Raw genomic sequence first — 18,020 nt, forward strand, 5'->3', positions numbered from 1 at the left:
AGAACTTCGCAGTTGACTTGCTCTCCCCGTATCCCAGCAGAATCCACCATCCGAGGAGACCTTCTGAACCCACCAGGGGAAGACCACCAGGATGTCCCCCAGGTCAGGAGCATTTGGGGAACAACTTGGGAGACAAACAAGATGTCATGAGGCAGCTTCAGAAAACAGCAACCCCCGCCCCCACCCCACCCCACCCCACTCGTCTCCAGCCCTCGCTTTCTCCCAGGGGTTCTGCCTTCATATGAAAATGAGGCAAGCCGATCTCAAAGTAGGTTGATTTCAATAGGAAAAGAGGTGATGGCAGAAGTGCCTGAAGCTAAGACATAACCTAGTTTACTATATGCAGAGCTCATCTGCAAGAAGAAAGGGAACTAATTAGGCTAGACGAGAGCCTTGGAGAGAGAGGAAGGCAGGGGGAGGGTCTTTCCATTCCCAGCAGAGTCCTTGCCCGTGGAAGGAGGCTGCCCAGAGGGACTCTGGATAACCTGCTGGTCTGGCCTTACCCTTTTCTTTTCTTACCACAGTCTCACAGAAACACAACGGGGTAGTGCTCCCCAATCAGACGGGCAACACGGATTATCTGAGCTGCTGAGAGGGTCTCTCTGTGGGGTCCTGCCTCTTCCTTCCAATCATTTGTTGGGGGGGGGTCAGTAAGTCCAGCCCGGATAGTCGTCCCATTTCAGCTTTGCGCAGAATATCCAAAGAGATCCAGTGGAAAATTCCTATTTGGACGTCCTGCCTTTTTCCGGCTAGAGAGAGCCGCTGAACGTCCCAAAGACCCGCTTTTCGATTTGCGGAGCGCCGTTAAAAGGCGCCATGCGCCAGATGAGAAAATGAGGAGTTGATGAAGGACATTCCCAGAGGTGACATAAGCTTCAATGTTCAGCTCGCAAAGCTCCCGCTGATTCAATCCTGTAACTCATGCAGATACACAGCTGGTGAACTCCTGGATGGGGCTTCCAAGAGTGAGCGAAAACTTCCATTCGAAAAGAAACATGTATGCTGTTCACATGCTCTGTGGCCCAGAAAGGGCTCCATTAAATCATCGTCAGGGTAAATACGGACCAAGAAGGAAAAACTCAGAGGGAACACAAGCAGAAATTTTAAACCTGGCTCATGTCTTAGTCTCCTTCCCGCGAAAGGGCCTACAATTCTCTAATTGTTACCCAAAAAGGGAGCAAATTGTGAGCGGAGACATTTTGCGGGGGTACAAATACAATTTCAGACATGCAAACCCTTTAATACGGGTTGCAAAACCGCAAAGCTAAAGGCAGCAATACACACTTCGAGAGGCCCAAGATTTGCTGGTTTCTTCCTAATTTTAAGGAGGATTTGGGAATTTTTCTTAGTGCTTTTATTTTTCTTATTTTTAAACAACATTAAGGGTTTGTTTCAGGATGCGCTTCAATTCGTCTGGGTCTTCCACTTAAAGGCTAAAAAAGGACTTTAAAAAAGGAGAACACGCAGGTTAATTTCAAGCTTCCTCCTTCGTCTGGGGGAATTTAAAGCCTCCCGTGATCCTGCAGGGTGCTAAAAACAGCTGGATGCTTCCAGTGGCTGGCATGGCAGTTTGATTGTCTTCAAACTGCCCCAAACTATGGAAACAGCTGCCCCAAATCTTCCAAGAAAGGAGAGCCCATCTATGTGGATAACACTGCCCTTGCCTGCCTAGAATCAACGTATACGGATAAATTTGTCGGGATTGGCTGCCTTTTTAAATCAGAAAAATGAATTCAGAAGATGAAAGGTGTTCCCACAAGGCCATATCGAACAGCTGGATTTGGCAAGGCTCGCATGGGAATAAAGCGGAAGGATTATTTTTCAAGATGCTTTAAAATCAAATCGGTCTTTTCTGCAGCTGTGGGACTTGGCTGGCTTAGGCATCGCTTTGGACTCCTAGGACATCGAATGCCCCCACGTCAGCACTCCCGAGCGTTCCCCAACCGGTACCCAGGAGGAATATTGGACCGCAATTCCCCCAGTGCGCGCCCAGCTTGAGAATCGTGGGCATCGCACCCCAACGTATCTGGAACGGCCAACATTGGGGAAGACCGCCTGGCGTGCTTTCTGCTCTCCGTTCCTCTCAGTGCCAACCCTTGGCATTCACCCACAGTGGTGGCAGAACGTCCTTACCAGTTTTTTAAGACGAGCGTCGTGATCAGCGCGGCGATTACCATGATGAGGGAGACGGTAATGGTGATAATCTGGTGGAGAGCCAGACCTGAGGAAAGAGGAAACATGAAGATGGAGACATCTTGGGCGCAGCTTGGACGGGTCGACTCCTGACCAGGTGGCCACCTTGCAACCCCTCAACCCCAACCCCTTCGGTAGGGCTCCCTTGCTTCCTAAGGAGAAGCCATGGAGAAAACCTCAGGTAACAGGTAACAGAAACTTCAAAGGGTTAATATTTCCCACGGCTGTACTATTAATAAATATGATCATCAAGCAGTAACATAGTACAAGGGACCAAAAGAAAACATCACCTCTTTGCAGCTCCTTGGGCATGCAAGTTCTGGCCAGGAACCAAGGAATGATCTAAGTAACATCTTCAGATACAACATGTCCCCAGCAGGATGCTTTGTTCATGAAAGCCACGGCTGAAAGACTGAAATGTCTAGTCCTTGTAAAAATCAGCTTGTTATTCCCCGTAGGATGACTTGGCATCCTCTTTTCCAATTCCTGTTATAATTTACAGAACCTGTGAGTCCTCTTGCTGGCTGGGGGATTCTGGGAGTTGAAGTCCACAAATCTTAAAGGGGCCAAGGTTGAGAACCGCTGGACTATAGTATGAGAATTCATAAAATGAGCAAAAGCAGCTTTAGTTTGGGCATAGTAGCATATCATGCAGTCCTGGTGAATGCAACATGAACCCAAAAGTTAGCATCGGGCTTTGTCTCCTCCTCTGAAAGACGTTTCAAGGGAAAATTCTCCTTCATCCAACAGAGAATAAGATCTGCCTTTTGAATGTCTTTCAAAGGACAAGAGAAGTCAGTGAATTGCTTAGGGGCAAAATGAGGGGTTTCTTTTTTTTTTGCTTGGCTGGGCATGGGGACACCCTGGTTGACATTCCTAATTTTTACTCCAAACTCCCTGGGCGACTTTGGGCCGGTCGCTTGGTCTCAGACCAACCTTCCCCACAAGGTTGTTGCTGAGTTTAAACAGAGGGAACTTCCAGATAAAGCTCAAATAAAGATAAGTAAGCCTGGATCACGCCAGCCTGGGCTTTGGAGAAACTGGCAACCCTCGTGGGAAACAGACACCTTTCTATAGCCCCAGCTAAAGGATACACCTGTCCCTGAAAATAGGAACAAAGCACAGATCAATATAAATCCAATTTATTTTCATGTCTGCGTTATCGCGCAACATATTGCCCCAAAAGGTTTCCATTTCTTAAAAAACAACACCCTCCCCCCGCACCCACAGAAGTTCTCCAATTTTCTGAGCTTTTGCACCAATTCTCCTCTCTTCGACAGAGTTTTTAACCCCAATCTTTTCCTTGGCTCTTCTTAGTTAGTCCCAGATGCAGGGTTTTTAAAAGGCCCTTTTTCCCAGCATGATGACGATCCCCATGAGGTCTGCAACTTGTAGAAATATATCTGTTTACTTCTAGGGTGAGGTTTTTGACAAACCCCGCGTGTGCCCGCATTGGCACGTGGCTAGAGAAAGACATTCCCTCAGGACAGTTGGCAAGGTCACAAACATGGTGGTGGGTCTTGCCGATCTAAGAGACTAGATTGCCTCCTGGTTGGAAAGCAGCACTTCCCTGGGTCCCCCCACGACCCCTGGAAACAGCTGGAATAGATCCTGAATTCAACAGAAGCAAGGAAGATGCCATCTCCGAGTTAAGAACAGAGCAAGGGGCACGTCAGACATGTCTGGATGTTCTCCTGTTCTTGCGGTTTTTCAGAGAGAGAAAGAGCTTTTAGAGCTTCACTCTAAACCCGGGTTAACCAAACAGAATAGTCTGGAGGGTCCCCACTGATGAATCATTATATTGTTTAATGTGACTGCCTGCCTAAGACGAAGGTTGGCCTCCCACCACACTTGACATTGAAGCTACTCTGGTCTAGGGTGTCGCACGACCCCAGCTACTCCGCTGGAAGAAGGAAGGGGTGCCAACTAACTGCTGCTGCACTGCGGGGCGAAGCTGCACCATCCTTTAAAAGAAAAATAACACCCCGCCCCAAGCGCGTTCCGCATCGGCTCCCCACCATCAATGGACAGGACAGGAGTTGGGTCGTCTTGCACCTGGATTAGATCTCCCTTGAGTCAAGCTGGGTTCCTGGGGAAGGCACCGCTGAGTCTTTGCAGAGGCACGGTCTGGCCGAAACGTCAAGAGGACGATGGTGCAATTAAAGCTCCACTTGGTTATTTTTTAAAAATGTGCCAAGGCCACCTGGGAGCTGTCCTCTGCTGCAGACAGAGTCCCGTTACCTGCGAAGTCCGTAGGACCGGGATGGGTGAAACGGCTCCAACGTGGCCGCAGGGACATGTCGCCGGACGAGTGGCGTCTGGGCCACGACGGGCGAGAAGCGATGCCTGCTCGGCACGTCCCGGTGTCGACGGAGAGTTGAGGGACGCCTTTGCTGCGCCGCTGAACTGATGTGTCACGACAGAAGGCTGTTATTATCCTGCCAACATCTTCCTTCGGGAGACGGTCTCTGGCAACGAAGGGCTGTTTGTGTTGATTAACTCCCCTCCAGTCCAAGAGGGCTCCTGTTGGGCCTGCTTAGCGCAGCCAATTGCAGCAATCCGGAGCTCCGGGAGAGGTCCAGCCGTGGCCAGTCTTTGGCTCCGATTCTCAGGTGGGAACCAGCAATTTCAGCAGGCTGGAATTTCTCCCTCCAAAGATCATGGGAATATGCATCCTTCCGTCATCCTGCTCTCCACTGTAATTTCCCCCACCGACCAGCGCTTGGGCAATCTTCGACGCCATTCGGGTTGCTGCAGCTTCTGATGATCTTTGAAGGAGGAGAGTTTGCTCAACTGAGCAGCCTCGGTGCAACCACCCACACTTGGTTATGTGATCATGCAAGAAGTGAGTGTGCGCATGTGTACATGGAAGATTGAATGTAGTATCTGTCTGCAGCTCTTTAAAACACCTACAGGTAGTCCTTGCTTAATGACCACAATAGGGACCAGAAAATTGGTTGTTAAGTGGGGCGGTCATTAAGCGAGTCACCATGTGACCGAACTCAATTTTACGACCATTTTTACGACAGTCATCTAGTGAATCATTATGGTCATTAAGCAAATCATGCGGTCGTTAAGCAAATCCAGCTTCCCCAATGGACTTTTTTGCTGGAATTCGCTTAACAACCACGTGATTCGCTTAACGACCATCATAAAAAAGGTCACAAATCACAATCACATGGCCGTGGTGGTGCAACAGTTTGCGACAGTCATAAGTGTGAGCACAGATCATAAAGCACTTTTCCCAAGGCCGTCATAACTTTGAACCATCGTTAAATGAATGGTCGTTAAGCGAGGACTTCCTGTACATCTGTTTCTGGGATTGCAAAGGGGATTGATATGGATGACTTGGCAAGAGAGAACCCAGCTGGAGAACACCACAAGTGGCAACTGAGTGGTGGAAAGCCCTTGGTTCACTCCAAGTGGTCCTTCTGCACCACTGAAAACAACATTTTAAGGGTACTTTGTGCTAAATCCGCTCCACATATGTGCTTGTAATATACCTCTGGCTGTCCACTTGCAAGGAGGGAGCGTGTCCTGAAGTGAAAAAAAACCTATGGTTGTTATCAGAGAGCCACTGATAAGTTCATAAAATAAAGCGTTAATTTTGAAAGCACTGTGTTTCTGTCTTTCAATAAAGAAGGCATCAGAGGTTTGCCACGGTAAAAAGCTGGGTGTGTTGAGCACGGAGCAAAGATATTCTTGTGCTGGGCCCCCAGCTCCTCCTCCTCCTTGCTCTGCCCTTCTGAACAGCCTTGACTAGGAGGTTAACTCTGTTTCTCATTAACGTCCGTGGCGAACAGCTCCTTGACAAGAGCAGAGAGCCAAAAGCAAGAGAGATTCGGTGAGGTGGAGAGGTCCTATGTGCCTAGTATGTGTGGGTGTGTGTGGGGGGGGTACGTGGGGCTTCAGTTCAATTCAGACCTATACAAATTCATTCGGAGCTATTCGGGAAGGGCAGGAGGGAGGGCAGATGCCTTTCTCAGAAGGGAGGGAACGCTCTGCAAATCCAGGCAAGACGGTCGTCCGAAATGACGCAGCCTCCAGAAAGGTGGCTGGACAGAGAAACTGCCTTTCAAAATCCAACTGAAAAGGAAGCAACGTGCGTCTGACACCAACGTATTGGCTCCCGCCTGGCTGCCTCCTCAGTGACAGGATGAAGGAGCGGGGCCTGAAAAGTGTCAGGCTCAGGATTTGCCCAACCATAGACTGAAAGCTTGTTAGAGGATTAAAAATGCACTGTCATGGGAACATCATGAGTCCTCCCAGAGAGAGACCGATCTGGTTCTCATCTTTCATCGCTAATCCTTCCGGTCACCATAAGACCTGGTCCACACCGAGCATTCAACCGCGACCTGCTTAATGTGGCTTGTTGAGTCATCCAAAATTGGCTGGGTGCAGAAAACGGGCAAAGCCCCAGACGTGCATTGACAAGCCATCATGTTCATGTTCAAACATATTAAACCCGGCACCGTTTTGCACGATGCAGTGAATTGGATTGCAATTACGTTGGGCGATCAAGCGTTTGCACCCTTCTGAAGGCTTTTCCAGTTCCTGGGGAAGGTTGGGGTGCTCTTGTGCCAATTTTGTGATGATGCGGCCAAGAGATGTGCGTCAGGTCCTTGGAGGACCACTTCATCCCACCCCTCCCTTGATGAAGAATTTCAGAAGGTGATTCACGAAAGCTTCATAGGGTTTGGGCATGGTGGTGTTCCAGATGGTTGACCCAGGTTTAAAGGGTTTATGTGAACCCAGTCAAAAGGACAGCACCTTTTCAGAAACTTCTGTTGTCCTTAGAAATATCACTCCAAACGGGAAAAGAGGGGGGTGGGGGGACAAGTACAACTGTCTGAAGCTTATTTTTGAGTTTTGTACTTCCATATCACATGCTGGAAAGGTTAGAAGGTACCTCGGAGATAATCTAATCTACCCCCCTCCCCAGTGCAGGAATATAACATCCCTGAAGAATGGCCCTCCAGCCTCTGTTGAAGCACTCCAAGCAAAGGAGACTCCACCACAGTTGAGCAGGTCTTCTCATTAGGAAATCTTTTCTGAAGTCCAACCAGCCTTTGTCTCCTTGTAATTTAAATCCTTTCCTCCTTGTCCTGTCTTCTGGAGCATCTCTGAAGAATTTTGTTCAACTTCTCCATGACATCCTTCAGAGACTTGAAGACAGCTGTCACGGGTCCCTGAAGTCTCCTCTCCTGCAGGCTAAAGATTCCCACTTGGTCTTCCCTCCAGAATCAAACCAGGTAACTCCACAGTCAAACCTGGCCAGGCTTTGAAATGAATCATATGCTCAGGAGGCCCTGTCCAGGCTAAAAAGGCCAGCCAGCAAAAGCCACTCGATCTCTTTTAGAAGCCACACTTTTGCCAAGACACCCCATAAAGATCACTCAAAGGCTTGAGGACACCATCACTGCCGAGAATCCTGTACAATAAAGCCAAGGTCACCTTTGTTAGTGTGAATCACTCCAGCAGCTGTTGCCAAGCTTCCTGGCCAATCATGGCTTGTGGGTGGCCATTTCGTAACCTTGCTCTCCTTCGAGTTGTTTTGTTAGCTCTGGTAAACCAGAAGGAACCCCTCAGAGCTGTAGCAGAGATGACTTCTGGTAGGAAGAGATGTCCTCAAATGAGAGAGGGAGTGATCCGGTGTTGGCAGCTGGGTTTCAACGAGAGATTCTTTTGCAGGGAGAGATTCAGGGTGTTTGGGGGGTATCTAAAAAGCATGAAGAACAAGCTGGAAAACTCTGTGAATTCCAGTCTGAAAGGACCTAAATTCATAAGCAGTGGGTGAGTGGGCCAGGAAGGGCGGATTAGATCTGGCATCATCTTCTGGATCTTCTCCTTCTCTGGATCTCATAACGGTGGTTGGGATCCACAAGCTACCGAGAGGAATATTTCAGGAAGAAACACATTTCGGAATGCCATAGTGGTGGCGGGGCATTTGGAGAAGGCTTCAAAACAAAGGGCTAAAATATATGTATGTATGTATGTATGTATGTATATTCATAGTATCCAAAGGGGGTCGAATTCAACGGTGAGCCACGCAGGGGAAGTGCCACGGAACGGCAACCGAGGCTGGCTCCCACCGTGCTGAAATCAGAAGCGGAGATCTCTAATGCCGGTTGGCAGACGGGCCTCCTGCTTCATTCCTAGGAGACCCCGGTGCTAACGGTCCGTTTAGAAGTCTTTCAAGGAAGATTAGACAATCTGTGGAAGAACAGAGGTTTTGGGGTTTGGTTGTTTTTAGAAATGACAAGCCACCGCCAGCAGTTAATGAAACCTTCGCCGAGGGGAAAAACGTACCAGATGCTGAAGAGAAGCGACCAGGGAAGGCCGTCGCCTTCAGGTCCTTAGAGAGGTCGACAGGGGTTGGGGGAGTAGAAACAGCCTCCTACCTTCCCCGAGGAAGACCCTCCCCGCAATATAATTCTCGGCTTCTCTCCAGCATCTTGAAACCTCAGCTCTCCTTCTGTCTTAAGAACCACCTTGGAGGTCTTGGGAATCTTTGGGATCTTTTTGGAGGACTTGGGAATCTTAGGGATCACCTTGGAGGGAGAGGAGCAGACTCCACTTTTCCTATTACTTGAATCGAACATAACGCTATGCTCAGCTAGTCAACTCAAGGGTGGAACAACATGTTCTGTTTCAACCTTGCATCTCACAATTTGGCAGCGGCTTCGGAGCCAACGGAGGTGATTTACAAGCCTGGGGCCTGGAGCAGCTGGAGGGGGGGCGATTAACCTCCCCTTACATCTCTCTTTCCCTCTTGACAGAGGCTTTGCCTTCCCCAGCCCAGACTCCAGATTCAGTTTCCTTTGCGAATCTCTGCTTGTAGGGAGGCGGGGGGAGGAGGAAGGCGGGCGGGAGTGGGAACCCCTCCGCGTGCCATGAAGAACAGGGGACCGTTAAGGACAGGGGCTGTGCCAAAAAGTGCCACCCTGCAAGGTTCAAAGGTTGGGTCCAGTTTTCCCCGAGAGCTTTAATGAAGTGAGGCAAAGATGAAAGCGGGCCTAAGAAGCTAAACTAAACAGTAAGAAATGGGATCGCGCAACCCAGTGAGGCAGGCTAAATTGTGGTCTTAGGTGTTGCGGGCAACCCGGCTGTTGCTTTCATGCGTTCGATGAATCCCGGCTTTGGTTGCTTAACCCAACGTGTTGCTCAACCTGGTTTGGAACCCAGCTGGCTGCTGCTTCTAATTTTTCTCCATTTTTTTTTTCCAAGGCCACTGGACCAATCGCCAGCAAATGCAAAATGCTAAAAGGGAAGGCATGTCTGGGCACGTGCTAACAGAACGTTCCATGCGCTCTCCTTGGGTTGGTGGGCTCCATCTATCCACAGGCCTATGGAAACACCCCGCTCGAGGCCAGCCAAGCACAATGTTAGAAACCTCCCAAAGATGCGCCAATGCGCTGGAGCATCCGTAGACCTTTCTCCAGCGCAAATGCTCAGACTCATCCAGGAAAGCTGAAAGGCGCCAAACACAGAAGGACCGGCGTCTCCAAGCAGCACATGACCTGCAGAATTAGGTACCGTAAGAAGGCTTTAAAAATGGATCCCTCCATGGAGAAGAACAAGGCCATCAGTGGCCAGCTACCAGCTATGGAGTTTCCACATGGGCAATACATGTAGGCAATACCATAGGAGTTATTGTGCAAACCCATATCTCTGTATGGGCTTCCCCCCCGCAAGCATCACGGAACCCAGAAGTTGCAAGGGATGGGCCTGTCATATCCTTGCTATGGAAAACGTTTCCCAGATGTCGCTGAATATATTAATAAGGACCACTTTTAAAAAAAAACCCAATGGCCAGTTTTTAAAAATCATATGTTAACGTCCGTGGGAGTTAAGGAAGTATGTGGGAGCCAAGGCGACTTTCACTGATCCTGCACAGGCTTGTCTGATGGTCTGGCGTGGGCAGACGAGGCCTCGGCTCTTCAAACGCGGGGCAGGGTTTTCTGGAGGAGCTTTGGGTGATTTTAAAGCCCTCCCCTCCCCGCCATCTCTCCAGCAATGGCACCCTTGGGCTCCTGAACGGAGGCCCGCTTCCAGCTCGCCTAGCTGTCTCTGGTCTGGGACTGGGCTACGGTTCCAGTTTCAGGTCTGCAGACGGCGGAGCTGATCCCAGCTTGGAGGCGCCTGGCTGTTTACAAATGAGGTTCTTCGTCTCTCTCGGCTGTTGTCCTCGGAGGGAGTAAATTAAGCCGGGAGATTTGACGCAGCTTTATGGCTCAGCTGCTGGGATGAAGACTCAATAAAGGCTAAATGTGTCTCAGAATTTCTTTGTTTTTCAGCAGGACTTACAGGGGGTGGTCGGAAGAGGCTGTAAGGGATTCGGAGCAGTTTCTAACTCGATGGCCTTCCTCCAGCCCTCTCCTTTCCTGGGCTAAGTCAAGGTTCTGACAGTAGAAGACATAAGACAGACTAACTATTAGAGCTAACGCTGAAAACGTTCATTTCTTTGTTTAAAATATTTGTATAACGCTCTTCAGAGGAGCCTAAATTAAAGTTGCAAAGGCATACAACTTTACGATGGAAGCTGGTGTTTGTCCTTTTGACCTGGCTCTTCAGAGGAGCCTAATCTTGGGGTATTTCCATTATCCAGAACTTGACTCCTCTTAGAATGGTCAAAGTCCAGGAATCAAGTAAGATGGAGTTCCAAAGGAAGGACCTCACCCAAGCATGTGACAAAGGGGATAAATACGTCTATCCAGAGAAGAGAATATCTGTAGCTCAGGGTTGAATTGTGGAGTCCTTGGGGTTCTCTGAGCTTGGTGGTTTTCTTGCAGGTGTTTTGTCACCTGGCTAGGTAACACAAGCTCAGAGAACCTCAAGGACTCCACAATACATATCCAGATGCCACCTTCTGCAACACCAAGACTATGGTGAGATCTTCAAGGAGATGGTTGCCACCAAGGAAATCGGTGGACAAAACCAGGACCCCCTGTTGTGCTCTCTGTGGGGTCATGTGTGGAGGAAGCCATGGGGGTTAGCCTAGAAAATGAGGGTCCCTCAACTGCGGGAAAGCATTCATCTGGATGAACTCCCACCATCCTTCCTCGCAAGACTTCTCCCACGTTGCTCCCCAGCCTCATGGTCTTTGCCGGTGGGCTCTCCCAAAACGACCAAAAAGGCCCATCTTTGCCAGTTTCCTTGGGATGAATATTAGACAAGTGGTCACGTCCCTCTGCTTTATTTCTCCAACCCCTTTGAATTTTCCTCTGCTTCATTTTTTTTCTCCCCTCCCGCGTCATGCCCGCTGGGTTCCTATATCAAATTGACAGGGGCTATAAAAATAATGGGAGATTTCAGAGCAATTTTGCAAGGCACTTTCTTCCCCTCTTAAAAACAGGCCATCATTCAATTCAATATTTTTTTTCCTTTTCCTTTTCCTTTTTCTTTTTCAGTATTATGGACATCTAGAAAGATTGTGGGCAGTAAAAAAAAAAAAAGATCATGATATAATAGATAAGAGCAAAAATAGACTTCAAGCCTATTCAATTGGGCTAACCATCACTGAAGAAAGAAACTCTGTTTGATTTCTTAGATTATCCTGATAGACCTGATCTATCTAATGCAGTGTTTCTCAAACTTGTCAACTTTAAGACATGTGGACTTCAACTCCCAGAATTCCCCAGCCAGCTAATTGAGAAATGGGATGGTAAGCTGACTCTTTGAAGAACTCCTGCAATGAGAATCAGGACTCCAAAGACCTGGCTCATATCCAGGTCCATATCCTGGCTCATATATCTGCCCATACAGATTGTAGTGGGCATGGTGATGCAAACTTATAGCCCTGGATTTCCCATCCAAGCACTAACCAGGCGTGTTTCTCCTTAGTGTCTGAGCCCATGGAGTTGCTTAAGAGGTTGCTTCATCAGCTCCCCTCCACCCAAAGTGGAAACTTCCCAAAGGGTCAGGCTTTGGGAAGTTTCCACTTTGGGTGGAGGGGAGCTGATGAAGCAACCTCTTAAGCAACTCCATGGGTTCAGACACTAAGGAGAAACACGCCTGGTTAGTGCTTGGATGGGAAATCCAGGGCTATAAGTTTGCATCACCATGCCCACTACAATCTGTGCCCCATACAAGATGACCCTCATCAACCAAAACTTCATTCTCCCTTTACTTAAACAGGTCATCCTAGCTTTCTCCCCAAATCCAACTCTTTTTTGAAAAGAAAAGAGAAGGAAGGTTTGGCAGAGGCAAATAGATCAACGGAACCCCCAGCAAAGTAGAAGCCCATCTGCTGATCTGGATATGGAAGGATCTTCTGAGGAGAAGCCCATCTGCTGATCTGGATATGGAAGGATCTTCTGAGTAGAAGCCCATCTGCTGATCTGGATATGGAAGGATCTTCTGAGGAGAAGCCCATCTGCTGATCTGGATATGGAAGGATCTTCTGAGGAGAAGCCCATCTGCTGATCTGGATATGGAAGGATCTTCTGAGTAGAAGCCCATCTGCTGATCTGGATATGGAAGGATCTTCTGAGGAGAAGCCCATCTGCTGATCTGGATATGGAAGGATCTTCTGAGGAGAAGCCCATCTGCTGATCTGGATATGGAAGGATCTTCTGAGGAGAAGCCCATCTGCTGATCTGGATATGGAAGGATCTTCTGAGGAGAAGCCCATCTGCTGATCTGAATATGGAAGGATCTTCTGCCATATGTGGCCTCTTGGCCCATGCTGTGTCCCAGCTGAAACCCACCTGCAGCAAGGCTCTCGGAGTGGATTAAAGCATCGTTACTCAGCAAAGTAGCCTTGGCACTTTGTGTTGGAAGCCACAGCTGATGCTTCCACAGCGTCTTCCCTGCGTCAGAATAATTGCCGCTGACGACAGCCAGAATGAAACCTCCGCGTTGGGAGTCAGCAACAACCTGGAGCAGAGGGTCGTGGCCAGAATATGGAGAGCACGATGCAGTTTTAACCACGCAGGAAAAAATCAGCCGGGGCGGGGAGGAAGTTCAAGGCACCACATGTGCTTAGCCCGAATGCCCCAAACTACAGAAATTGCCCCCAATCCCCACAACGGGGGCACCCTGGTGTTGGAATGGTTTTTTGGGTGGTGTGTCTGCCCCAATTACTATCAGAGAAGCGATAAAGTCAGCTGGATAAGATTTTGCTTACGTGGTTTGAAGCCCGCGTGTTTCTCCAACCAGAGCCCCCTTCCAGAAGTCTAGCTCCTGGAATCCCCCCCCCCAAGAGTGAGAAAGGTGTTGTGACCCCACCACGGGTGTGTCATCACTTGCAGCTTTCTGCCAACCGGTGGCCAAATTTTTTCCTTCTTGTTTCTTGCCGCTCCAACCTTTTTCCCATTTCCCTCATCAGCCCTTTCTCCATGGAGGCCGAACGCAAATTCTCCTTCGCTGGCGGTCAGAGGCTGGATGGTCAGTGGAGTCCTCAGAGGGGGTCGAAAAAGGCAAGATGGCAGCGGTGGCATTACCATGCAAGACCCAGCCCATTCGTGCGCTTACAAAAAGGAGTGGGGCGTGCCCCGACTGCCAGTTTGACTTTTTTGACCCCTCTGCGAATGTTGTAGCAGAGGGTCATCTATTAGCGATGCTTTGGGGGGGCCCACACTGAGCAGGGGGTTGGAGTGGTAGGCCAATCTCTAAAAAAATGATGCATGATGGACAGGTTTCCCGGGGAGGTGAGAATAATAGGGAGACCAAGATGCAGATTTTGAATGAAATTAGCTCCTGTCTCTGCTTGTAGCTTGTAATCGCTTCATCTCTGATGAACTGGTTGCTGTTAAAGCCAGCCTTGAAAGGCAGCGTGCAAAGCAGCCTGCATTCCTGGCTTGGAAATGGGGGGGGCGGGAGTTAAAACCGCCCTGCAAAATGGACCGCTTGGTCCGGCGCTGCCGGAAATCGGTTATTGCCGGTTCAGACCGCAGAGGTTAACGTTCAAGTGCGAATAATAGCGAAGGCAATTAGGTAACCAATTCTCAATGATGGGCCAGAATGCTTAATTACATGTTAATTACCAGGCAAGCGGATTGCCTCCGGAAAGAACACAAAGGAGGCTGTTATCAAGCCCGGAACGGGGCTCGGATGTCGCTGTTTGGCCTGGATTCGCTCAGGTTGGCCGAAAAGGCCGTCAAGGGCCCCTGTGTAAATCACAGAGAAGAGGAGAATAAATGTTTCCCGTTGGCTCGTCAGACCTGATGAATATGGGAGCAAAGGCCAGAGAGACGCCATCAAGTAGTCACGGGACAGCTTCCCGGGCTCCGCCATGAACAGTGAACTCAAAAGGAGTGGAGGAGAGGGAAAAAGAAGGGGGACCTGGGCTCTGACCCCGGGCACGGGTGCTACGTGTCCCTAGACAATTAATAAAACAGAAAAAAGACCCCGAAAAGGCACTGAACATCGTCCAAAGTACATTTAAAGATACTGAACGGGGTGTTGGTAACCCCAGCGTCTATGCAATCAATGCCTCTGCGCGATCTGTGCAATTGATGCACCTCTGCAGCAGCTAGGGATTCTGGGAAATGACACACTGGAGCATCCTCGAGAGTAAGACGGAAACCAGAAGCCCCTTTGGCGGGGGGAGGCAGCTTGAGACATTGCAAGGTCGTTTTTTAGGACCGTGTTAGAAACGAAAAGAGGAAAGACGCAAAATTCTCGCCTTCTCTTGCATTTGCCAACACTTGCTCTCTGCAACGTCCTTAAACAGATGAATTTGGCCCAGTGGCCAAGCTAGTTAACCAAGTTAGTTAAAAAGCTAGTAGCTGTGTTTGTGCTTCATGCTGAGCTTGGTTTGTTTTAATCTTGGGTTAATTTGGGGGTGGCTTGGCCTATTGCAGAAAGGCAACCAAGGTGGTTTCCTTGAAGTGTCAATGTCTGGGTTAAGATAACACGTTAAACTCTAGGGTTTAGGCTCAGATTAAGAGAACAGAATTGAGCAGGTGCCCCCCAAAATAAACTGTACGATGACCTGTCATGATGGGTCACACCATATCCTATGACTATGTCTGGGTTCCTGGAATATATTAGACCACAAACTCCCTGGCCCCATTGGAGCCTAGACCAGGATGTTGTGTGAACCCAAGCAACATCTTTGGAGAACCCCCAAAATGGGTTAATTCAGCAGCCAAGTCAAAGGTGTGGGGTGAACCAGACAGTGGTGTCACATTTTACGGTGGGCTGCTGGAATGAGTTGTCCTTGAGGCCAAGGCAAGAAGAGACAAGCAAACTTCCTGACCATCAAGAACGCCTTTTGCAAGAAACAAGGCTCTTTCCCAAATGATCCTTTCCATCTAGGAATCAACATCTGGTGAGATTAATGTTTGAGACAGCTCCCCTTAAAAGACATGTCAATGTCACCAACTCTGGAGTTTTCGCAAGTGTTCTGGGCACGTGATCCCCATAGGCACAAATCAGTCCTGATGAAAATTGATGCAGGACTAAGGCCTTCAGTGTGGTTGTGTTGCTGAGAACAAAAGCTGCTAATTAACCACCAGGAGAAGCGGCTTGCTCCCAAGGGTGCCCTTTCAAAAACGTTGGGTGGGAGAAATTGTGTTGTGCCAACTTTCCCCTCTCTAAAAAGCTTTTCTGTGCAATCTTTCGGCTGTGCAAAACTTCTCATAGGGTTAGGGCCATTTAGACCTGCCATTTAGACACACGTACGGTATCTGTAGCTATCCGTAGCTGTACTGTATTTATCTTTCATATAATGACCAGGCTCAAATTACCATATTTTGGACAGATTAGGTGAAGACCCAGCACCCTTGAGAAGTCCGTAACACTGGGAAAGGTGGAAGGAAAGAGAAGAAGAGGATGACCAGCAGCAAGGTGGATGGACTCAGTTACAGTGGTGATGGGGGCACCATTGGAAGATCTTAAGGACCAAGTTAGGGACAGATACCCTGGAGAAGATCTGTCTATGTGATTGCTAAGAGTTGATGCAGACTTGATGGCACATGATTAATCGATGGGAAGAAAGAGAAGACCACCAGCTGCAAAGTGGATGGACTCAGCTACAGGGGCAATGGGGGCACCATTGGAAGATCTGAAGGACCAAGTTAGGACAAATGCCCTGGAGAAGGTCTATCTATGCGATTGCTAAGAGTTGACGCAGACTTGATGGCACGTAATCAATTAATCGATGGGAAGAAAGAGAAGACCACCAGCTGCAAAGTGGATGGACTCAATTAAAGGGGGCACCGTTGAGACATCTGAAGGGACAGATACCCTGGAGAAGGTTTATCTCTACGTGGTTGCTAAGAGTCGACACTGACTTGATAGCGCGTGTGTGCATGCACACGCACGCACACGCTGTCAGCTCTTTGAAGTAATCCAGACCAGAAGCACCAACCATGAGTAATAACACTACCTTATTTTAAGGCTACATTAACAGAATCTTGCAAGTCTGAAAGGACCTCTCTCCCCCCTCGCCTTTACAGCCCAAGAAACTAGGGAGGGTCCCTTCTGAGACGCTTCCCATGCCCCACCCCTCCTTCCATACTCCAGGCCTATAACGTTACTGATACTGATTTCAAACTGAGATTCCAGCAGGCCCTTCAAATTTCTGATCATCTGGCGTTCATTTTTAGAACAAACCGGCTGGATTCACACAAGATGCTCAGCCAAAATGTGGCTCTTTTTCCAGCTTCGATTTTCTCCTCAACCCATCTCCTGTAGCAGTTCATAAACTACGGCTTAGCAGGAGGGCCCAGAGTGGCCAAAGGTCGTTTGCACCCCAACACATGGTTCAGCAACGCAGGTTTAGCCTCCTGTGCAAACACAGCCTGCCTGGATGAGAGAGACAAAGTAGAAATGGCGGGGAGGGTCCTTGGGAAGTCCCACTGTTTCCCACGTGGTTGGATGAAATGAAAAGTGTTTTGGCTCCTACAGTTACTGCCGTTTCCTGATTTCTGTTTCTAGGAGAAGCATTCGTGGCGTGCCTTTCAACCCTCCGTCCCTCTCTCCGGTTCCTCGGTGTCCTTTCTAAGCAGCTTTTCTGCACTCAGGCACACCAAGTAAAAACTCATCCCAGCACAGACAGAGTCAAAAGCTGGAGCTGCTGCAGGAACAGTGTAATTGACTCTAACAGAAAATGTCAAAATAATCAGAAAGGTTGCAATTGAAAGATCAGGGACTGGAGGGACCTCTAAGCTCCATTACCTTGGAACAAATTCACCGTGTGTTAGACAAGCTCGGCCCAGCTCCTCTTCCTTCCCTGTTTCTAAACTCACTCCCTCCCTCCCTCTCCAGCAGTCTTTTAAGCTCTGCCTTTGGGGAGAGGGAGGAAGGAAAGTAGTGGGTGCTTTGGGGTGCTTCTCATGGTGGACTCAAGTGGGGAGCCCCCACCCCAAATGGAACCCAAGCAGGGGCATTGCAGAAGGACACATGGCTCGTGGGTCCTGCAGAATCACAATAAAATCCTTTGGAAGCTAACCCATGATGCCAGTGTGGGCAATGTTTTCCACTGCCTTGGACATACACACCTATGTATGACGTCTATGACAAAGAGCCTGCGTGCACACACAGACCTGACAAGTTGGTCTCTCTTCCTTGCAGCCGAGGGCAGAGAGAGGGGAAAGCAACAAGGCTTGTGAAACCTTCCTTGTCCAACAACTTTGAGCACAATTTCTGGGTTTGTGAGGAAGACAAAAGCAAGGTTTGGGGCCAGGATGCGTTTTCCTAGGTGGGGCAGAAGCCCCCTGGGCCATCCCTGGTTCTTCTCTGGATGAATCCCAGCACAGCAAGGTTCTGCTGGAAGCCACCATGTTCCCGGGTTCAAACCAGGAGAGGTTGTGCTCAAGTACAAGTTCAGCCACGAAGCTCTCCTCTTCGTGGACCACCCCACTTCATGAAGGCTTGTT

General features: G+C 49.1%; 1 protein-coding gene and 1 long non-coding RNA gene across 4 annotated transcripts in view; one reads left to right on the forward strand and one right to left on the reverse strand.

Moving 5' to 3' along the window:
* The window catches only part of AJAP1 (adherens junctions associated protein 1), a 97,607-nt gene that overhangs the window by 23,072 nt on the left and 56,515 nt on the right, over nt 1-18,020 (reverse strand). For all 3 annotated transcript variants that reach the window (XR_015797385.1, XR_015797384.1, XM_088147621.1), the window contains exon 3: nt 2,134-2,221. Coding sequence is in view for 1 of the 3 variants with exons in the window: in XM_088147621.1 (XP_088003747.1) it covers nt 2,134-2,221 (88 nt within the window). In the remaining 2 variants the exon portion in view is untranslated. The remainder of the gene's footprint in view (nt 1-2,133; nt 2,222-18,020) is intronic.
* LOC112542257 (uncharacterized) lies at nt 5,386-10,703 on the forward strand. The gene is made up of 3 exons (XR_003086064.2): nt 5,386-6,037; nt 7,141-7,445; nt 9,421-10,703. It is a non-coding gene; the product is annotated as an uncharacterized LOC112542257 (long non-coding RNA).

The sequence above is a fragment of the Python bivittatus genome, unplaced genomic scaffold (assembly GCF_059951505.1).
Source record: "Python bivittatus isolate LINGU-HERP-01145 unplaced genomic scaffold, Pbiv_v1 ctg000510_np1212, whole genome shotgun sequence".
Lineage (NCBI taxonomy): Eukaryota > Metazoa > Chordata > Lepidosauria > Squamata > Pythonidae > Python > Python bivittatus.